This window comes from Scyliorhinus torazame, chromosome 8 (assembly GCF_047496885.1).
Source record: "Scyliorhinus torazame isolate Kashiwa2021f chromosome 8, sScyTor2.1, whole genome shotgun sequence".
NCBI lineage: Eukaryota > Metazoa > Chordata > Chondrichthyes > Carcharhiniformes > Scyliorhinidae > Scyliorhinus > Scyliorhinus torazame.
This window is the reverse complement of record NC_092714.1, coordinates 264292604-264316224: the sequence shown is the minus strand read 5'-3', so window position 1 is coordinate 264316224 and position 23621 is coordinate 264292604. Positions and strand designations below refer to the sequence as shown.

Sequence of the window (23621 nt, the reverse complement as noted above, 5' to 3'; positions counted from 1 at the left end):
GAAACCCAGGTGGGGAGAGCGGGCGATGTGTTGGCCTTTGCCTCCCTGATAGCCCGGAGGCCGATCTGGTTGTGCTGATGGGACTCGGAGCTGCCGAAAGCGGGGCTGCGGGTGAGCGACCTGGAAGAATTCTTGCGGTTAGAGACGGTCAAGTTCGCTTTTGCGGGGGTCGGAGGAGGGGTTCACCCGGAGGTGGAAACCAGTCACTGATTTCTTCCAGGAGGATTGAGGGATCAACAAGGGAGAGGGGGGGATTGTGGGTGGTGGGGGAAAGGGGATAAAAATTGGGTAGGCGGGATGTGGTGGTGTGTTGGTATCGGGGGAGGTTGGGCATTTGTGGTTGTTTGTTTAGGTTGATGCGTTGCTGTTCGAATATTTTATGTATATATGTAAAACGCCTTGAATAGAAATATTTTTTAAAAAGGGAAAGACTTGGGCCATGATTTGCGCCCGGCCGCCGCGCCGGTCGGGGGCTGTTGAAAGCGGCCCCAGCGGCGATTCTCCGAGTTCAGGCGGCGTGGGTTACATATGGTGCCACCCGGCGGGACCTCAGAGTTCTGGCTGCGGGGGGGGGGGGGGGGATTCGACTCCGGGGGGGGGGGGATTCGACTCCGGGGGGGGGGGGGATTCGACTCCGGGGGGGGGGGGGGAGATTCGACTCGGGGGGGGGGGGAATTCGACTCGGGGGGGGGGGGGGGGGCCTCCACGGTGGCCAGGCCCGCGATTGGCGCCTACCGATTGGCGGGCAGGCTAATTCCGGGGGGGGGGGGGCTATGTTCCTCCGCGCCGAGCCCCAGTAGGGCTCCGCCATGTTGACCGGGGCCGGGGCGGAGACGGCAACCCACGCCGGCCGTGGTGCGCCGGCGTTTCAAACGCACTGTACTCCGGCACCACCGTACTAGCCCCCGAGGAAGGGGTGAGTGCCTGGGCCTGGAGGCCCGTTGACGCTGGCGTCACTCTCAGCGGTTTTGACAACACTTGGCCGGGATTTCGGAGAATCCCGGCCATAAACTCTGTCCATGAAACTGCACAATGCCAACAGCACAGGTTCAATCCCTGTCCTGGCTGAGGTAGTTTGTGGGGCCCATCTTCTTGTCTTGCCTCATAGTCATGTTTCTGCCAAACCATTTGAATGTCATGGATCCTCCTTTTACCGGGGGATGATGTGAAAGCTGCCGAGGGAGTGTCGAGTGACACACTCCTTTTCTCCACTACTGTCAAATTCCATAGTGTGAGTCTAGTTGCAAAAGTGTGAACTTGGAAATCACTGACAGCTTGGACGTACTAAAACTGCGAGGAGACATCCACCATTTAGAAGAACGTAGGAAGTATTTAAAATTGACATGATTGATCTGTGCAACCGGGACCCTTTCCCGGAGCCTAACCCCAGTTTGTGCTCCACCTCAATCTCTGCCAACTGTCTGAGAAGCCCCTTGGTAAAGCTATGGAGCAACGGTATTTTTTATTCTAAGGAATAAAGTTCAAACCTCGCATCCTCTCTTATTGCAACACAACTTGCATTTATATAGCGCCTGTATTGTAGTAAAACACCAAAAGACAATTCACCAGTTCTGCAGACCTTCGCTGCCCTTCAAGCGATGGGGATGGTGAGTCTTTGACAGGTTTTTCACCCCGCCTTGTCCTTCCTAATTTAGAGATGTTGGTCCTAATCCTATCAGGGAGAGATTCAGAAAGGGAAACCGTGCGCCGGGAGCATTGAAAACTAATGATACACCCAGAAAAGTATACCCAGAAAAGTACTGGAAATGTTCAGACGCATTTTAACAGTCGTGCCTCTTTCAATAAATGTCCTTCGACCCCCTTCTGGAGCCTGGCTGTCTTCAGTTATGAAGCCATCGGAAGCAGATAATTGCAAGGGCTGCAGCAAGGGAGCGATAGGGAGTGGTCCATAATGGTCACAAGAACACAAGATAGGAATAAGCAGCCCTTTAAGCTTTTTCTATCATTTGATAAGAACACAGCTGACCTAATTCTGGCCTCAAGTTCACTTTTCTGTCTTTCCCCCTCAAAACGCTTGACTCACTTATCAGTGTAAAATCTACCTAACACAGTCTTGAATATATTCAGTGATGCAGTCTCCACCGCTTTCATTCTTGTCAATGAAAGACACTTCTCTTGAACATTCCATGGTTAAATCTCAAAATGACTTATATTTCAGTTGAGCTCCTTCTAAGAGGATAATTTTAGGGGCGGAATTGACAAAATGATGACCTTCAGCTAAGAACATTAGATAATTCTGGGAAGTGAAGTTTGGGCGTGACGGGGTTTGGGTCTCTGAGTTTGGAGGCTGTGATGGGAAGATCTCTGGAGGAGGTGAGATTGCCGACTGTCTGGAAAATGATGTTTGGGTGTTCAGTGGTGGGGGCCATGAATCAGTGGAGGTAGGAAGAGGCGTCAAAGAATTGGTATCCAGCTTCGCAAGATGGAGGTCAGTTCACCAAGCAACAACAGCTCTGCCCTGGCCAGTACTGACAATGTCAGGGTTGAAATTGATTGAAGGGAGTGCTGCAGGTTTAGCAAGAGACAGGTAAGAATGAGTGAAGAGAACAGAGTAATTGAGACATCTGATACCAAGTCAGGAATGCAGTAGTTTCTAGTAATTCAGAGACCAGGGGTGTGATTAACCAGTCTCGTTGCGACAAGGTCGTTGAATCGCGCAGGAGGACTATCGCGAGATACGTGATGCTCGAAGCTTCTCCCGAGATTCAACCAAACCTCATGAGATGTCGCGATCTGGATCTCGCCCGCGCCATAAGGCTGATTTAAGTTTGGTCCGCCGGATTCCCTGGGCTCCCGGGAACTAACGGCCTCCCAGTGAGGCTGCGACCGGGCGCCATTTAGTGCTGGCCCACCCAAACATGGACCTGGCGTAACAGAATCTGGGGATGCATTCCAGGCCATTGGGGACCCATGGGTGATCTGGGACAGGGCAGGGTGGCACCCTGGCTCTCCCTCTGGCACCCAGACAACCTGGCACTGCCAGGGTGTCCAGGTGGCTTTTCCAGGGTTTCAGGGGCACTTCTATGGTGCCAGTGCTGGAGTGCCCAGATGCCAAGGGTCAGGGCCTGAGGGGGGCCATGCCCATGAAAGGATGAGGCAGGTATGAAGGGTGGGTGGGGGGGAGGGGGGGGGAGTTGAAGGACGGGTATGAAGGGGGCCTAATAAAGGTTGTGAATAAGGGGTGGGGCCCTGAAAGGGGAGTTCTGGATGCCTGAAAAGGGGGCCCCTCAGCGACCCCATTGATTATCGTAGATTGTCATAGAATTTACAGTGCAGAAGGAGGTCATTCGGCCCATCGAGTCTGCACCGGCTCTTGGAAAGAGCACCCTACCCAAGGTCAACACCTCCACCCCATCCCCATAACCCAGTAACCCCACCCAACACTGAGGGCAATTTTGGACACTAAGGGCAATTCATCATGGCCAATTCACCTAACCTGCACATCTTTGGACTGTGGGAGGAAACCGGAGCACCCGGAGGAAACCCACGCACACACGGGGAGGATGTGCAGACTCTGCACAGACAGTGACCCAAGCCGGAATCGAACCTGGGACCCTGGAGCTGTGAAGCAATTGTGCTATCCACAATGCTAACGTGCTGCCCATGTCCTCACTTGGGGTGTGTGGGGTAATGCCCACGTGTGCTGGAGTTGACATTGCCCATGGGTGGGGAGTGTAGGGGACCCTCAAGCTCACTTAGAGATCGCAGCACCCTTTCAAAATGGTTGACCGATACCTGAGGAGTTGGTCTTACCGGTGGGGTCAGCTCCCCATTGCTGAAAAAATATCTAAGTGTGGGCTAGACCCGAGAGAAACATGCCAAGGCCCAAAAAAGTTATTTAGTGTGGGTAATACCAGTGTGGATCCCACCCAAAATGCCGGAGGGAAACATCCTGCCAAACAGGCCGGAAATGGCATGTTTTGGTTGAATCCCACCCCTGGACCATTGATCTGGTGCCATGAGTTCAAATGCCCAGCAGCTAAAATTTAATTAAATAAATAAATCTGGAATAAAAAACAATGATTACCATATTGTTGTAAAAACACACCTGGTTCACTAATGCTCTTTGGGGAAGTAAATCCTTCCGTGACATCTCCTGGTTTACATGTGATCCAAACCCACAGCATTATGGTTGACTCTTAACTGCTCTCGGAAATGGGCGAGCGAGCCACTCGGGCATATTCAAGATGGCAGCTCACTGCCATCTTCCCAAGAACAGTTAGGGATGGAAAATAAATGCTGGCATTGACAGTTTTGCCCGCATCCTGTGAATGAATGAAGTAACTGTCAATGATAATATTGAGAGGGCAAGAGGCCAGATATTCAGGAAGGTTCTTGTGAAGAATTTCTTGCAGGCCACGACGGAGTAGATGCAGGGAGGTGGTTTTTCCTAGCCGAGAGGTCGAGAACCAGAGGCCATTTAGGACTGAGATGAGGAAAAACCCCTTTCTCTTCTTTGGAATCTTGGAATTCTCTACCTCTTCATTGGCGGAACACTTTACTTCCAAGTGATAGCTATTTCAGAGGGCATTGTAGACTCGGGAGACACATATAGGCCAGATCAGGCGAGGAAAGCCCCAGAGGACCTTAGTGAACCAGATGGGTTTTGAACCCGATGGGTTTTTACGACATTGGACGTTAGACTTTTAATTCCAGATTTTATTAGATTCAAATTTCACCATTTGCCATGGTGGAATTCGAACTCAGGTCCCCAGAGAATTTCCCCAGTCTCTGGATTATTATTATTCTCTGGATCTGTAAAGATTTAATCACCTGCTAATGGTTGCATTCCAAGCATTGTTTGGCATCTTTGAATTTGTCTATATATGTTTCTGGAACAGCCCTCTTCATTCACCTGAGGAAGGAGCAGCTCTCCGAATGCTAGTGACATCGAAACAAACCTGTTGGACTTTAACCTGGTGTTGCAAGACTTCGTACTGTGCTCACCCCAGTCCAACGCCGGCATCTCCACATCTGGATTATTAGTCCAGTGTCAATACCACGACGCCACTGCCTCCCATTTAATTGCATGTGGGGTGGGCCAATTCATTTGAGGTTCATTTACCGCATGACAAGACCTTGCTTCGGACTGTCCCTCAGGGAGCTGAAATCCTTCCCTGCGATTACAACCATGAGATAAGTAGAAATAATGGCCGCAATTCTCCGGACGTTGGGATTCTCTTTTCCAGCTGGCAGCCCCCCCCCCCCCCCCCCCCCGCGGGTTTCCTGGCAGCGTGGGGTGGCTTCAATGGGAAATCCCATTGAAGAGCGGAGGGAAGAGAGAGAATCCCGTTGCTCCGAGAGAAACACGCGGCTGGGGGAATCGGAGAATCCCACCCAATATTTCCATGACTTAAATGTGATCGATCATTAATCTAAACTTTATAAGAAACCGGAGAAGCATAGAGCTGTAACTCCCTAAAATGTGACCTAACTTAGATATTCCGAGGCAAAAAATGATCTTAGAATATCCCCAAACCTCTAACCAATCCCACAAAATAAACTACATAAATCTGACCGTATGTAAGCGCCACAGACATAAAGATACTTGGGTTTTAGTCTCTGGTACCAAGTGCGAAGGCATTCATCCAGCAATTAATAGTAGGGCTTAGATCTCATTTGTCTTCAAGTTTCAGACTGAGCAGTAGTGGGCAGAAGGTGAGCAATATATTTGACTGAAGGAATGAACCAAGAAAATATCTTCTGCAGCTGAAAAACGGAGGAGGTCAAAGCCTCATCTGTCCACGCAATAATCGGCAGAATTCCTTCCACAAATGAAAATATACCATTTTTCCGGGGTTTATGTCACATACACAACGTTGGTGAATCTTTCTCCTTTTTAATGCGGAGTGGTTCATGAATATGTTGCAGAAACCCATCCTGTTGCTCACATGTCTCAAAGGTTCACCCACCTTTCGCAAATCACGTCTTCTTAATTGGGGTCGAGCCATTTGTCCACATGGGCCACTGATGAGAGATGCCAGATTAGGAACCTTGTCCTGGAATAATCAGTCAGTCGTGGTCCCTGTTCCCCACCACCTGTTGCCCGATTTCCGAGGACACTTGTCTATTTACAACACCGAGAGGTCGTGACAGGATTTTGACCTGGCTCGTAAAGCCATCTTCTTGCTGTTTCTTGCCACAAACTTGTCCAGAAACCGACGGGCTTTTTTGGTGATGCTTTCCTTCCTCTTGTGGCTGGCCATCCTCCTCTCGTTGGTTTCCTTGCTGTCCTTCCTCAGCCGTATCTGCCGCACAATGCCTTCAAAAAGCTCCTTCACGTTGTGATGCAGAGCGGCTGAGGTCTCGATGAACTTGCAGTCGAAGACCACAGCACACGCCCGGCCCTCTGAAACAGAACACACAGATGTGGGATCGGTCGAGCTGCCATTGGTTTATATTTTTAAAGACACGCTGTATTGTGCACAATATTCAAGGCTACCACTTTGTATCCGAGTCTGTGAGTGTAGTGGGACACCGACTCTATCTCACCACTGCCTCTCTCCACTCTCTCTACATTGTCAGACTACTTGTAAGGCACCCAGTACTGGATCAGCAGTTTGTATCCCAGTCTGTGAGTGTAGTGGGACACCGACTCTATCTCACCACTGCCTCTCTCCACTCTCTCTACATTGTCAAACTACTTGTCACCCAGTACTGGATCAGCAGAAATGTCCTCCAATATAATATTGGGGCGATTTAAGCCGTTTGCTCCCCACTCCAAACTCTGTTCTCCCCTCACTGACTCCAGCCCGCCAGTGAGGGGAAACCAGTCCGCCAGCAACCTTGGTGTCACATGTGACCCGGAGGTGAGATCCCGACCACATATTTGTGCTATCACGAAGACCACCTATTTCCACCACCACAACATCGCCCAACTTCACTCCTGTCTCAGCTCAGCAGCTGTTGAAACTCTTACCCATGCCTCTAGAGTTGACCATTCCAATGCATTCCTGGCTGGTGCCCCACTTGGTATCCTCCCTACACTTGAAGGTATCTAAAACACTGCTTCCTTTGTCTTCACTCCCACCAAGTCCCATTCATCCCTATGTTCACTGACCTACATTGGCTCCTGTTGGTCACATGTTGCTCTATGCTGCTCGTGCTCATGTATTTGCTTTGTTTGGCCCCTTGTTCCGCACTGTAACCAATCACTGATTGTCGATGTACCATTTGTCAATGTTCTCTGTTGATTATTCTTTTGTCTACTATGTAAGTACTGTGTACGTTCCCTCGGCCACAGAAAAATACTTTTCTCTGTACTTCGGTACATGTGACAATAAATCAAATCAATCAATCCATCCCGGACAAGCAAAGTCTTAGGGCGCGATTTAACAGTCCCTTTTTGGGTGTATATAGCGGGGCCTTTCTCGGTCCCACCTAGGCCACACTAAGCTCACGAGAGGCCTCTTGCGAGATTTAACAGCCTCGCCACGTCACGTAGTCGGGCGCGACGAGGCCATTCGATTGCGCTCTTGATTTAAAAATTCTTCTCCTCGTTTTCAAATCCCTCCCTTGCCATTCCCCTCCTTGCCTCTCTAATCCTCTTCAACCCCACAGTGGTACTAGATATTTCCACTCCTCTAATTCCGGTCTCTTGTGTAATCCCGATTTTAATTGCTCCATCATTGGTGGCTGTGTTTTCGTCTGCCTGGGCCCTGAGCCCTGGAATATCCTCCCTATATCTCTCTGCCGCGCAACCTTTCCGACACTCTGTAAAACCTACCTCTTTGACCAAATCTTTGGTCATCAGACCTAATGTCTCCTTATGTGGCTGGGCATCATATTTTGTTTTATAATGCACCTGTGAATCGCCTGGAGACGTTTAATGGTGTTAAAGCACTTTATAAATAGAAGTTTATGTTGTGATATGTAAGACACATCACCCAGGGGGGGCAGCCAGGTGGCACAGTGGTTAGCACTGCTGTCTCACGGCACCCGGGTTCGACCCTGGCTACCGAGTCACTGTCACTGTGTGGAGTTTACACATTCTCCCCGTGCCTGCGTGGGTCTCACCCCCACAATCCAAAAAGATGTGCAGGGTAGTTGGATTGGCCGCGCTAAATTGCCCCTTAATTGGAAAGAATTGGGTACTCTAAATTTAAAAGAAAAGACACACCATCCAGAAATGAAATGTCATTCAGACCCAGTGCTCCATGTTCACTGCTGTCACCGCTGGTATTTAACTAAAGGCAGCTTGGGTGGGGTATCCAAAAAGGCACTGGATAGATTTCTGATTCAGCGGGGCAGTGAGGGGATGATGTGGTGGGATGTAAGCTGTGCCAAGGTAGGAGTCTTTCTGAATGAGTGCTTCAATGTTCCTATTTTCTGTAATATAGTGAACATGTAGAGTGTCTGGTAATCTGGTCAGCGATAAAATCCAAACAGTCTGATAATATCAAAAATCCCTAACAGCAAAGAAGCTGCCATTTACCATCCAACAAGGGCCATGTTCACTCTGCGAAAGTCTAAGAGGGACGATGGACCTGCCCAGTTTAGATCTCACAGGATATTGATTTCCAATGAAAATGATAGTCTTACATTAATGTACAAAGGCAAGATTTACCACAATGAGCCCAATTAACTAAAAAAAAGTCAGAATTAATAATTAGGTGACATCTTTTGTTACAGTGAGTGATCTGTTATCAATCAGGTAGACTCATAAACTGGCACATTTTCACCACCTCTTAAGATTTATTCCCAATCCTCAATTGCTCTTGAGAAGGTGGGGGTGAGCTATCTTCTTGGACTACTGCAGCAGTCCATGCGGTGTAGGTACACCCACAGTGCTGTTAGGGAGAGAGATCCAGGATTCTGATAGAGAAGGATCGGCGATATAGTTCCAGGACAGGATGGTGAAATGAAATGAATGAAAATTAAATGAAAATCGCTTATTGTCACAAGTAGGCTTCAAATAAAGTTACTGTGAAAAGCATGGTGAGGGTCTTGGAGAGAAATCTGCAGGTGGTGGTGTTCCTGTGTGTCTGCTGCCATTTTTCCTCTAGGTAGTAGAAGTTGTGGGTTTGGAATTTTCTGTCGAATGAGGCTGTCAAGTCGGTGCAGTATATGTAGTAACACCACTGCCATAGTGCGCTGGTGGTGAAAGGAGTGAATATTTAAGTTGATGGATGGGGTGCTGATCATGTGTGCTGCTTTGTCCTGGTGTCAGGCTTCTTAAATGTAATTGTGGAACTGCACTTTCCAACCAAGTGCAGAGTATTCTATCACAATCACAATTTGAGCCTTTTAAGTGCTGAAGTACTTGAAGAAAATATTTTTATTTATAAAGCATTAAGTTCGCGAATGGATTCAAATGTATTAAATTGGTTTTATCAACAAGTCTTTTTTAAACATAGTGAAGTGTATAATAGATACTTGGAAGTTTATTTTATTTCATCTCACCAGGGCTCCTGAGCTCTGCCCAACCTGGATGAGTTGACAAGGAGGGTGTAAGGGTAAAGGTTGGTGGTGGGGGGGGGGGGGGGGTTATGAGCAGGAGTTGGCTATAAAGGGCTATAGGAATGGGAGAGTGCAAGTTTGATATGAATTGCCAGTAAGTCTAAATTGGCGTAGAGGCTATGAAGGGACTTGGGGTGGGTAGAGGGGTATAGGTTTGTATGGAGGGAATGAGAAACTGTGGGAGGCGGTTTACATGAAGTAGCATGAGTTGGCATAAATAGGGCACGGGGAATCTACAGGGGGTAATGGGGTGGGGCCTGGGTGCCACACCCCAACAACTCTTTTTAGTGGTGGTGGGCCCAAATTTAGTTAGCACCTGCCTCCTTGAATGAGAATCTGGCCATTCAGGGCACTGTCTCCCAAGTTGGGTTTGTAGAGCCGGGAATTTTCCCGATGCTTTGCTCCTTGCTTGGGTGTGAAATTTCAGGCCGAGAGTGTCAGCTGCCTGCATCAAAAGAATCAAGTTGGCTTGACAAAGACTAACAATAAGATTCAAGTTGCCTCTTGCACCGGAATTAATTGAGCTCAGATTTCTTGCATACAGCAGCATGGGTGTAAAATCTACTGTGCAATTATCCTTATACCTCAAAGTAAAAGTTGTGGAATTACAGTGCTGAATCTGTGCACGCGCCAGTGGCCATAGTTTGGGCCCAGTGCACATGTGCAACGGTTCTTGACACCTTTCCAGCTGGCTGCATGAGTTGCAGTGAAAGACAACTTTTGAAGTCCTGAATCCAAGAGAAATACCCCCCCCCCCCCCCAAACAGTCCTGGCAGCAATGTCGTTTCCATGCACAAATAAATAAAGGGTGGTATTTTCCAACCATGCCCGCCAGCAGGGTTTTCTGGTCCCACCGATGGCGAGCCCCTCCCCGCCGCGGCTGAGTTCCCTGGCGGCGGAGGGTGTGAGCAACGGGAAACCCCATTGACAGCGGCGGGACTGGAAAATCCCGCTGCCAGCCAATGGTGGGCCGCCTCCGCCACTGACAAACATGCCGTGGCAAGACTGGAAAATCCTACCCAGAGGTTCAGAATACGATGGAGGAGAACTAAAGGCAGGAATACTTGGGCGGCCTGTCCTTTCCATCTCTTCCCCCACGCAGGCCGCACGGCAGCACAGTGGTTAGCATTGTTGCCTCACAGCTCCAGCGTCCCAGGTTCGATTCCCGGCTTGGGTCACTGTCTGTGCGGAGTCTGCACGTTCTCCCCGTGTCTGCGTGGGCTTCCTCCGGGTGCTCCGGTTCCCTCCCACAGTCCAAAGATGTGCAGGTTAGGCGGATTGGCCATGCTAAATTGTCCTTAGTGTCCAAAAAGGTTAGGTTGGGTTATGGGGATAGCGTGGAGGTGTGGGTTTAGGTAGGGTGCTCTTTCCAAGGGCCGGTGCAGAATCAATGGGCCGAATGGCCTCCTTCTGCACTGTAAATTCGATGATCAATACTCCACTCCCACAGATTTGAAAACGTTAATCACTTGCTTAATGTGTTAATGCCTCTGGAGTTTCTTGGTCCTTGGGAAGTGGGGGTGGGGGGCAATTGATTCTGAGTTGCAGATGACATTACGGGGAGATAGTGTAGTAATAATGCCGGTGGATGGTATTCCAAATGTCTAGGCTTATGCTCTGGGGATGTGGGTTCCAATTCCTCTCTCGATAGCAGCTGGTGGAATTTAAATTTAATTGATAAAATCTGGAACTGAAAGTTAGTCTTGGTGATGATGACCATGAAAATATTGGCGACCGTTGTTAAAGAAAAGCCCCATCCGATTCATGAACAAATCTGCTGGTGACTCCTGGCCCCCGGCCCGCGGTAATGCGGTCCGTTCTTAGCTGCCTTCTGAAATGGCCTCGCGGGCCACGCAGTTCAAAGGGCAAGTCGGGATGGGGAGCAATTCCGGGCCTTGGCAGCGATGTCCACATTCCATGAAAGATTAAAGAAAATAAGCATATCAGATTGGTTGGTTATAAAATCAAATCTCTGACATGGCAATACGTCTTCTTGATTCAATCGTCTTTTTTATCTGCAAGACTGAGAGCCGTTTGAGGAAAAGATTAGAGTTTAGAACTCTTTATTTAAATTCCTGGTTTATGAAGTCAAAAGATGAGCAATCACATTGTTTGCGGCCCAAAGCTTGAAGCCTCCCAGCGAGAATCTATTTTTAATCATCCCAGTTACTTTACAAATGAAAACGGTTAGCAGTTTGCGCAAGAGAAGCTCAAATAGTGGCATCAAGTTTCGACTGGATTACATCCAAGCAGAAATGTACTCTTGTGTAGCGTGAGAAAAGTCCAGAATTAATAAACCGATAACTAAAATTGTTTGGCTGGGAACAAGAGGTCCACAAACCGAAGGGCGATACAACGAATTTCAAATCCTAATTATTTTATTTACTTTTTATTTTTTTTAAATTTAGAGTACCCAATTCTTTTTTTTCCAATTTACCGTGGCCAATCCACCTACGCTGCACACCTTTGGGTTGTGGGGATGAGACCCACGCAGACACGGGGAGAATGTGCAAACTCCATCACAGACAGTGACCCGGGGCCGGGATCGAACCCGGGTCCTTGGCGCTGTGAGGCAGCAGTGCTGAACACCGCTCTCCAAATCCTAATTATTGATCCAGAAACTCTATAGTAACTCGACATAATAGATATTAAACCAATCAATTTGTGAAAATAGGTTGAGTGCAACATTTCCTCTTTTATTGGATTGCGCAGGTGATTTATTTAAGTGTCTGGCAGGACTGGTACTGGTCGAGCTGGGATCGAACCCGGGTCCTCAGCGCCGTGAGGCAGCAGTGCTAACCACTGCGCCACTGTACTGCCCTGCTAGCATCCTTTCATGTCCACTGTTTGCTCTCCTGATTTCCTTTCTAAGTATGTAGTTAATTAAAACTTTGCAATGGGATCGAGATGCCTGGGCCATAAAATGGGAGTGAGTAGGAATGGAAGGGATCCCATTAGAACTCCATCCATCTGAAACAAATGGAAAGTAGCTGCACAATCGCAATTGAATAGTTTAAACAAATTATGCTTGGACCATGCATGTAACTGGAGTTGACTGGATTTCTGGATGGGTTGAGCTGGGGTGGGACTGCGCAGCGTATACCTCTTCGGTGCTGGTCACAGTTCAGCGTCTGACCTGGCAAAGAGGATGTGCAAATTACCCTCAACTGAGACCTCTCGACTTCGAACCAAGTCACTCTTGTTCCCCACTAAGATGATCGGGATGTTTTCTGCTTGTCTCATTCTCCGAAGCTGAATGCGAAGTTCTGACGCACTTTCGAAGCTGGCACGGTCAGTGATGGAGTAGACGATAATGTAGGCATTTCCCACCTGCATACAGTAATCCTGAACCCATGGCTCATCACCCTGGGGAGAGAAAGGATCAGGCGGTAAATCTTCGCTCAACAATTTGTGATGCCAATTTATCCAATTCCTTTTTTGAAAGTCATTGTTTTACTTGCATCAGCCACATTTCCAAGAACTGTACTCCTGATCTCAACAGCACACTGTTTACACCAAATGCCTCTTCCACCTCCTTCTGGTTCTTTCGCCAATTGCCTTAAATCTGCATCCTCTGATTACCGACCATTCCGAAACAGTTTCGCCCTATCTACTCGATCAAAACCTCTATCCTGTACCTGCGAGGCACGGGCTCCAGCGCATTGCGACATGATTAGACCACCACCCGTTCGCCAATCAAGAGACAGTGGTATTGTCACTAGACTAGTAATCCAGAGACCCAGGGTAGCGCTCTGGGGTCCCGGGTTGAAATCCCACCAGGGCAGATGGTGAAATTTGAATTCAATAAAAATCTGGAATTAAAAAAAATGTCTAGTGAGGACCATGAAAACATTGTGAATGCCATGGGTTCAGGATACCTGCTGTTCAAAATGGGCAAGGTACAGACTGTACCCAACCAGCCCGTGCCTCCCCTGATATTGGTATTCTTGTGATTGTCCTGATGAGTACAAAATGAAAAGCTTCGACAAAATGTCTTTGTTCAGCAATACTCAAAATCTCCTGATGCTAATGTTTAACTCCAAGAAAACAGGGCAAGATGGGGCCCAATTTTTCCTCTTCCGTGTCTCCAGTAAAACAGTACAGACAGGAACCAATGGGAACATAGTAACAAATGGGCTAATAGCGGGGCAGAAAAGGAACGACCTCACCCGAGTTAACACATCAGTGGGAAGTGGAAGAGGAGAGGGAATATATTTACCAGGTACAAGGAGGAAAAAGTAAGAAAGTTACTTAAATTGCTCAGTCCTAGTGAGCACCTACTGTTCAACTGCATAAAAATAGCATTTTGCAAGGGTATTGTAAAGCAAACAATTACCTCAGTCAGTGTGATGGATGGGGAAACATGAAGTTGTGTGAATCACACTCAATTTGAGGAGGAGAAAATCTCTTGGGCGTTTTAAGCACATCTGGAATGTAATGGAATACTCTCCACTTGCCTGGATGAGTGTAATAAGAATAACCTTTATTGTCACAAGTAGACTTATGTCAACACTGCAATGAAGTTACTGTGAAAAGCCCCTAGTCGCCACATTCCGGCGCCTGTTCAGATACACAGAGGGAGAATTTAGAATATCCAATTCACCTAACAGCATGTCTTTCGGGACTTGTGGGAGGAAACCGGAACACCCGGAGAAAACCCATGCAGACACGGGAGGATGTGCAGAGTCCGCACAGACAGTGACCCAAGCAGGAATCGAACCTGGGACCCTGGAACTGTGAAGCAACAGGGCTAACCACTGTGCTACCGTGCCTCCCATGGGGAGAGTAGCTCCCATTGATCGGCACTATCCAGGACAAAGCAGGAGGTTAGATCAGCACCCTACCCACCACCTCAGGCATCTACTCCCTCTGCCAACACACCGTGGCAGGCGTGTGTACCATCTACAAGAAGCACAGCAGCAGCTCAACAAGAATTCTTTGACAGCACCTTCCAAACCCTTTACCGCTTAGAAGGGCAATCGTCAGCAGATACCTGGGAACACCATTACCTGAACGTTCTCCTCACACACCATTCTGACTTAGAACTGTATCGCCGTTCCTTCACTGTCGCTGGGTCAACATCCTGGAACACCCACCCTAACAGCACTGTGGGTGTACCTACACCTCAGAGACTGCAGTGGTTCAAGAGCCAGTTCACCACCACCTTATCAAGGGCATTTAGGGATGGGCAATAAATGCTGGCCTCGCCAGCGACGACCACCTCTTGTAAATAAAAAAAGGCAAACGATCTTACCTCAGTTCCCCACGTATCCATTACTAATAAGGTTGAGTCTTCTCCATCAACGGTTAAAGTTCGCTCGTAGATTTCCTCTGAAACAAAGGAGCAACACAGAATAATGGGGGATGTGAGGGACATTGTGGAAAAGAAGTGTAATTTGTCCCTGTGGGTGAAAGAGGCAGTGAGACCTACGGACCTGAATCAACTCAGTTCCAAAGCTGGCCAACCGCGCAGCCTGAGTGCTTCAAAGATGTTCCTTAACATTGGCACACGTGCAGAAGCCCGATGCCCCACAGCCGTGACCACCACTTGGCCTCAGGAACCAGGGTGCTGAGGTGCGGAGAAATGGCAGGCGGAGCTGGTTACTCCCCAGAACAGAGGCAGTAAATTTATGTTGGGCTGTCAATGGCGAGAGTGTGGGTCTGGGACAGTCAGTGGCAACTAGTGAAACCTCACTTCCGGGTGCGGCGATGACCAGCTCAGTCGCACGTTTCGGCAGCTCCCGGTGGAAAGGACTTTTGGGCTCTTAATAGGAGCCCCAATGGCAATTTTAACGGCTAAAAACACTGTGCGGTAAACCAGAAGGAAATCCCCCCTGGACACGGATGGAAAAAGGAGAGGAAAGTGGCCGGATTGCGGTGGATCCTCTAGAGCAGCGGCCAGGAAGGCAGGCACAAAGCAAGATGGCGTCGGAAGGAGGCAGTTTAATATGGGGCCTGACCAACAAGAGTTCCTGCGGCGTTGCGTGGAAGAACTTAAAAAGGAGATGAAGAAGGAGCTGTTGGCCCCGATATTACAGGCAATTGAAGGGCTAAAGGAGGAGCAAAAGACCCAGGAGCAGGAGATTCGGGTCGTGAAGGCAAAGGCTGCTGAGAATGAGGACAACATACAGGGCCTGGTGGTGAAGACAGAGATGCACGAGGCACAACACAAAAGGTGTGTGGAAAGGCTGGAGGTGCTGGAGAATAATGCGAGGAGGAAGAATTTAAGGATTCTTGGTCTTCCCGAAGGTGCAGAAGGGGCGGACGGCGGGGCATATGTGAGCATGATGCTGCACTCGTTAATGGGATCGGAGGCCCCGATGGGCCCGTTGGAGGTGGAGGGAGCCTATCGAGTTATGGCACGAAGAACGAGGGCTGGAGAAATTCCTCGAGCCATTGTGGTGAGATTTCTCCGATATAAGGACAGAGAGATGGTCCTCAGATGGGCAAAGAAAACTCGGAGCAGTAGGTGGGAGAACGCGGTGATCCGCGTATATCAAGATTGGAGTGCGGAGGTGGCGAGAAGGAGGGCAAGCTTTAATCGGGCCAAGGCGGTGCTGACAAAAGGAAGGTTAAATTTGGAATGCTGCAGCCGGCAAGACTGTGGGTCACACACCAAGGGAAACACCACTACTTTGAAACGGCAGAAGAGGCGTGGACATTTATTGTCGAGGAGAAACTGGAATAAGCGGGCTTGAAAAAGAACGTTTGGGACAAAGTGGTGGGGCGAATATGTGGGGTGAAGAGGGAAGAGATGATTTTCCAAGTTGTTAATTCTGCGACCCTGTAACTTTTCTCTCTTCCCCATGTCGTGGGGGAGGGGGGGAGGGAGGATGAGGAGCTGGGGGCGCCGGCCATTGGGGGCGGGGCCAAATGGGAAGCGCGGGCTTTGTTCCCGCGCTATGGTAATCATGGCGGGAACAGGGAAGCAGGAAGGAGGGGGCCTCGCACAGTGTGAGCCGAGGTCACGGGGGGAAGCCGAGGTCGGCCAGAGTTTGCTGACTTCTGGGAGAAACATGGGGGGTGCAATTACGCTAGTGAGGGATCTAGCGGGGGGGGGGGGGGGGGGTTAACTGGGTTGCTGCTGCTGGGGAGAAGGGGGAGCTGGTATGGGGTGGGGTGGTCGGGGCGGGAGGGCGCCGTTGGGGGGAGATACGACTACGTGGGAACCGGGTGAGGAGCTGGATTGAAAAAGGAGATGGCTAGTCGACAAGTGGGGGGGGGGGTAAAGAGCCCCCCAACCCGGCTGATCACGTGGAATGTGAGAGGGCTGAATGGGCCGATAAAGAGGGCACGGGTACTTGCACACCTAAAGAAACTTAAGGCAGATGTGGTTATGCTTCAGGAGATGCATCTGAAGCTGATAGACCAGGTCAGACTACGCAAAGGATGGGTGGGGTAGGTGTTTCATTCGGGGCTAGACGCAAAAAACTGGGGGGTGGCTATACTAGTGGGGAAACGGGTAATGTTTGAGGCAAAGACCATAGTGGCGGATAGTGGGGGCAGATACGTGATGGTGAGTGGCAAATTGCAAGGGGAGGCGGTGGTCTTAGTGAACGTATATGCCCTGAACTGGGATGATGCCAACTTTATGAGGCGTATGTTAGGACGTATCCCGGACCTAGAGGTGGGGAAGTTGGTAATGGGTGGAGATTTTAATACGGTGCTGGACCCAGGGCTGGACAGATCGAGGTCCAGGACCGGAAGGAGGCCGGCTGCAGCTAGGGTGCTTAAGGTCTTTATGGAGCAGATGGGAGGAGTAGACCCCTGGAGATTTAGTAGACCTAGGAGTAAGGAGTTTTCGTTTTTCTCCTATGTCCACAAAGTTTATTCACGGATATAGACTTTTTTGTTTTGGGAAGGGCACTGATCCCGAAGGTGACAGGGACGGAGTACACGGCTATAGCCATCTCGGATCATGCTCCACACTGGGTGGACCTGGAGATAGGGGAGGAAAAAGAACAGCATCCACCCTGGAGAATGGACATGGGATTATTGGCAGATGAGGGTGTGTGTTTAAGGGTGAGGGGGTGTATTGAAAGGTACTTGGAGCTTAACGACAATGGGGAGGTTCAGGTGGGAGTGGTCTGGGAGGCGTTGAAGGCAGTGGTTAGAGGGGAGCTGATATCTATTAGGGCACATAAAGGAAAGCAGGAGGGTAGCGAAAGGGAGCGGTTGTTGAAAGAACTTCTGAGGGTGGACAGACAATATGCGGAGGCACCGGAGGAGGGACTGTACAGGGAAAGGCAAAGGCTACATGTAGAATTTGACTTGTTGACTACGGGTAATGCAGAGGCACAATGGAGGAAGGCACAGGGTGTACAGTACGAATATGGGGAGAAGGCGAGCAGGTTGCTGGCCCACCAACTGAGGAAAAGGGGAGGAGCGAGGGAGATAGGGGGGGTGAGAGATGAGGAGGGAGAGATGGAGCGGGGAGCGGAGAGAGTGAATGGAGTGTTCAAGGCATTTTATGAAAGATTATATGAAGCTCAGCCCCCGGATGGGAAGGAGAGAATGATGTGCTTTCTGGATCAGCTGGAATTTCCTAAGGTGGAGGAGCAGGAGAGAGTGGTGCTGGGAGCACAGATTGAGACGGAGGAAGTAGTGAAAGGGATTGGGAGCATGCAGGCGGGGAAGGCCCCGGGACCAGACGGATTCCCAGTTGAATTCTATAAGAAATATTTGTACTTTCTGGCCCCGCTACTGATGAGAACCTTTAATGAGGCGAGGGAAAGGGGGCAGCTGCCCCCGACTATGTCAGAGGCAACGATATCGCTCCTCCTAAAGAAGGAAAAAGACCCGCTGCAATGCGGGTCCTATAGGCCTATTTCCCTCCTGAATGTGGACGCTAAGATTCTGGCCAAGGTAATGGCAACGAGGATAGAGGAATGTGTCCCGGGGGTGGTCCACGAGGACCAAACTGGGTTTGTGAAGGGGAGACAGCTGAATACAAATATATGGAGGCTGCTAGGGGTAATGATGATGCCCCCACCAGAGGGGGAAGCGGAGATAGTGGTGGCGATGGATGCCGAGAAAGCATTTGATAGAGTGGAGTGGGATTATTTGTGGGAGGTGCTGAGGAGATTTGGCTTTGGAGATGGGTATATCAGATGGGTACAGTTGCTGTATAGGGCCCCGATGGCGAGCGTGGTCACGAATGGACGGGGGCCTGATTATTTTCGGCTCCATAGAGGGACGAGGCAGGGATGTCCTCTGTCCCCGTTATTGTTTGCACTGGCGATTGAGCCCCTGGCCATAGCACTGTGGGGTTCCAGGAAGTGGAGGGGAGTACTCAGGGGAGGAGAAGAACACCGGGTATCTCTGTATGCGGATGATTTGCTGCTATATGTGGCGGACCCGGCGGAGGGGATGCCAGAGATAATGCGGATACTTGGGGAGTTTCGGGATTTTTCAGGGTATAAATTGAACATGGGGAAAAGTGAGTTGTTTGTGGTGCATCCAGGGGAGCAGAGCAGAGAAATAGAGGATTTACCGTTGAGGAAGGTAACAAGGGACTTTCGGTACTTGGGGATCCAGATAGCCAAGAATTGGGGTACGTTACATAGGCTTAATTTAACGCGGTTGGTGGAACAGATGGAGGAGGACTTTAAGAGATGGGACATGGTGTCCCTGTCACTGTCAGGGAGGGTGCAGGCGGTTAAAATGGTGGTCCTCCCGAGATTCCTTTTTGTGTTTCAGTGCCTCCCGGTGGTGATCACGAAGGCTTTTTTCAAAAGAATCGAGAAGAGTATTATGAGTTTTGTGTGGGTCGGGAAGACCCCGAGAGTGAGGAGGGGATTTTTGCAGCGTAGTAGGGACAGGGGGGGGGGCTGGCACTACCGAGCCTAAGTGAGTACTACTGGGCCGCCAATATCTCAATGGTGTGTTAGTGGATGGGAGAAGAGGAGGGAGCGGCGTGGAAGAGATTGGAGAGGGCGTCCTGCAGTGGGATTAGCCTACAAGCTATGGTGACGGCGCCGTTGCCGTTCTCACCGAAGAAATACACCACAAGCCCGGTGGTGGTGGCTACTCTGAAACTTTGGGGGCAGTGGAGACGGCATGGGGGAAAGACGGGAGCCTCGGTGCGGTCCCCGATAAGAAACAACCATAGGTTTGTTCCGGGGAGAATGGATGGGGGATTTGGAGCATGGCAAAGAGCAGGGGTAGCACAATTGACAGATCTGTTCGTAGATGGGACGTTTGCGAGTCTGGGAGCGCTGACGGAAAAATATGGGTTGCCCCAAAGGAATGCATTCCGGTATATGCAACTGAGGGCTTTTGTGAGGCAACAGGTGAGGGAATTCCCGCAGCTCCAGACGCAGGAGGTGCAGGATAGAGTGATCTCAGAGACATGGGTGGGGGATGGTAAGGTGTCGGACATATATAGGGAAATGAGGGACGAGGGGGAGATCATGGTAGATGAGCTGAAAGGGAAATGGGAAGAAGAGCTGGGGGAGGAGATTGAGGAGGAGCTGTGGGCTGATGCCCTACGTAGGGTAAACTCATCGTCCTCGTGTGCCAGGCTAAGCCTGATACAATTTAAGGTGTTACACAGGGCGCATATGACTGGAGCACGGCTCAGTAAATTTTTTGGGGTAGAGGATAGGTGTGCGAGATGCTCGAGAAGCCCAGCGAATCACACCCTGGCGAATCTGGTCATGCCCGGCACTACAGGGGTTTTGGGTGGGGGTGGCAAAGGTGCTTTCGAAGGTGGTGGGGGTCCAGGTCGAACCATGCTGAGGGTTGGCTATATTTAGGGTTGCAGAAGAGCTGGGCGTGCAGGAGGCGAGAGAGGCTGATGTTTTGGCCTTTGCGTCCCTAGTAGCCCGGCGCAGGATATTGTTAATGTGGAAGGAAGCCAAACCCCCGGGTGTGGAGACCTGGATAAACAACATGGCTAGGTTTATAAAGTTAGAACGGATTAAGTTCGTCCTAAGGGGATTGGCTCAAGGGTTCACCAGGCGGTGGCAACCGTTCGTCGACTACCTCACAGAAAGATAGAGGGAATGGAAAAGAAGAAGACAACAGCAGCAACCCAGGGGGAGGGGGTGGGGGGGAGGAATCGGACGGACTCTCAGGGATGTTATTGTATATGTATAGGCACTTGTTTTAGGCAATGTATATTGGACTGTTGGATTGTATCTTTGGAGAGTATTTATTTTTGACCAGGCAGTTGCCATTTAGTTTGGTTTATGTTTCTGTTCATATATTATTTATTTATTTGTTTAAAACTGGCCACTGTTATTTATATTGCTTTATTGTTGTTTAAAAGAAACACTACGAACTGTTATGTTTGGCCAAAAAATCTTGAATAAAATATATTTTTAAAAAACGAGTGAAACCTGGAGGAATATATTCAATGGGATTTGGCAACTCTAACTTAGATCCAGCCGTGGTATTGTTAGTTGAGAAAATCTCTCAGTGTTTTGGAATTAGAGTGTCACTCTGCAGCTGGCTCTTTGTGGGTTGTGGGAGTGAGACCCACGCAGACACGGGGAGAATGTGCAAACTGCACACGGACAGTGACCCGGGGCTGGGATCGAACCCGGGTCCGGGATCGAACCCGGGTCCTCAGTGCCATGAGGCAGCAGTGCTAACCACTGAGCCACCGTGCTGCCCACAGGTCTTACTATTGTAATCCAGTTGTTGTCTGCACAAGGTTTAGCTTCCTTGGAAATGTATTAGCTTTACAAATGACAGATAATCGTGTGAAATTAACAATGGAGCAGCATTTACGTATTTGCATCTTATTTTCACCATTAAACTTTCTTATTTTAAATGAATTAAACTGGTGGACAGATGGATTCTACACACCAGCAGCACACAAAATATCACACTTTCCAAATTGGGACCCTTTCCTCATTAAAGGCGCCATATAAATGAAAGTTGATGGTGGTGCCAGTGGGCATCAATACAAAACCATCCCTCATGTGCAAGTTCTTTCAGAGACACCACGTGGGAGGCAGGAGTGGGTAGTGGTGTAGCCATCTGGGGTGGCCACTTCCAGAATACAAAATGGATGTTTGCAAAGACTGTAGGGAACTATGGACAATGCTAAGAAAGCAAGCAGGCACAGAGCCTGTACGTGTCTTGGGACCGCAGCTCCCAGACGAGACTGAAACTGTAGGTCTATTAGCATATTGATGGCCCATCTCCGGGAACAAAGGAAAGACACTCAAGCAACCGATCTAGCTCCAGACCTCGCGGTGCCAGTTCCCCAAACCGAAAGCATAAACAAAGCAAGGCCAGCGGCCACCTAGGACCCGCCCAGCCATCAGGGCACCCACCCCTTTATTGGTCAAGACCAATACGAGTCATCAAGATACGGCCCAATTGATTGGGGCCGAGTTCAAGGCCCGCCCAAAAGCGCGCGAAGTCCCTTCGGGTATAAGAAGAAGGCCCCAGGAGAGAATCACGCTCTTGGAAAAGGCTCTCAAAGTGGAGAGACCCTTCCACCAGCTGCACCAGAAGCAAGTAAGTCCAAGGTCAACCAGACGGACGACCTTAGCTGTTGCCCTGTACCACTTCGAACCCAGCAGCCTCAGACCCGAACAACGGCCATTGTTCCTCTGACTGAGTGGGCACCCAAAGCTAAGTATAGGCATTAGCGTTAGAGATAGTTTAGTCTGTAGTATTTGTGCATGAGTAGATATTGCTGTGTGTGTAAATAAATAGTATTGTTTGAACTAACTAACTGGTGTATCGGCTCTTTGATCAGTATTCGGGTTTGAACCTTGTGGCGGTATCGAAAGATACCTGGCAACTCTAAAGCAAACGGAATTAGGATTAAGGAAGGTGACCATATTGACCGCCATATTTAGAACCAAATAACCAGAGCAACAGTGGACAACTCCTTTGGAGCGAAATGTTGGAGCAGAATGCAAAGGGCTCTAATTTGCATCTTACAATGTTTTAGTTGACCCGAAAGAGAAAATAAACTTCCATTTGTACAACTAACACAGGACCTGCCGATGCACTCAGAAATATTTCAAATGGTGCTAAATATACACCCAGGTTATCCCCAAAACAGCAACCACGTTAAGTTCTGAGCCCAAGACATGCAAGTTCCAGTTCATGACCAATTTAACAGCATCTCCTCTCACTGGGCTGGACTTTGGCAACTGAGGTGGGCAAGTTCAAGTCAGGAGATTTTCAGATTTCTTGGGTAAAATGTACCCTGAAATGCACCGAGGAGGCTGTGGCAGAATTGACAAAGCTTTGGCAAAGGGTCACCTGGACTCGAAACGTTGGCTCTTTTCTCTCCCTACAGATGCTGCCAGACCTGCTGAGATTTGCCAGCATTTTCTCTTTGGTTGCGGCAGAATTGAGTTGGGTCCACCGACACCTGATGACAGCGTGGGCAGCTCTGGGGAGGGGGGGGTCGAGGTGGGCTGGTTGGAAGGCCTGACTGGGTTCTCTGGGACTTTGTTTCAGAGACCGTCAGACCCACGAACCCTCATTCCTCCCACCCCTTCATCCTCCATCCACCCTCTCCCCAAGGCTCCTCACACCCTTCAGGTCAACTCAACGTCAAACTAGATCTGTCAGGCATGCACATTGGGTCCTCTGCCCACCATTTATAAACCTGGCAGAGCCTTCCTGCCCACCGTGTCGGAACGTGACTGTGCCTTCAACGATTAGAGCGACTCCCTCAAAGAAATGACGCATATCAAACTTGCAAAGAACGTTCTGCTCTGCCCTGTGGATTTACGTCCACTGATATCAACAACAACAACTTGAGTTTCTCTAACACCTTTAACCTGGTAAAGCCACCCAAGGCACTGCACAGAGCAAATGTTGACAACCAACCATACAAGACAATATTTTTGGACAGGTGACCAAAAGCTTTGTCAAAGTGGTGGGTTTTAAAGAGCATCTTAAAGGGAGGCGGGAGGAGACGCCAAGAGGTGTCAGGAGGGAGGAAATTCCAGACTTTGGGTTGAAACGAGCCAAACTGATTTCACACCGAATACTCAAACCTTCCTGGATTCAAACCAATGGCTAATGTCTGCCCTATTGTTTGCACTGAGTGCTGAATTTGGTGCATTTTGAGTGCTATAGTAAGAGTTTGGTGACTGAGGGAGTATAAGGCTTCATTTTTATCTAAAGTTTAGTCTTTCTTTTATTTAGTTAATTAACTT

At 49.4% G+C, this 23621-nt stretch overlaps 1 protein-coding gene across 2 annotated transcripts in view; it reads right to left on the bottom strand.

Annotated features, from left to right (window-relative positions):
* Positions 1 to 755: 755 nt before the first annotated feature.
* The window catches only part of LOC140428604 (GTP-binding protein GEM-like), a 44994-nt gene continuing 22128 nt past the window's right edge, over positions 756 to 23621 (bottom strand). The window contains exons 3-5 of one of the 2 annotated variants that reach the window (XM_072515258.1): positions 14735 to 14811; positions 12642 to 12846; positions 756 to 6370 (exon numbers count right to left, since the gene is read on the bottom strand). In XM_072515258.1, coding sequence (XP_072371359.1) covers positions 6093 to 6370; positions 12642 to 12846; positions 14735 to 14811 — 560 coding nt within the window. In that variant the 3' untranslated portion in view covers positions 756 to 6092. Of the gene's footprint in view, positions 6371 to 12616; positions 12847 to 14734; positions 14812 to 23621 lie in introns of both variants that reach the window. The other variant, XM_072515259.1, reaches the window with a different exon arrangement.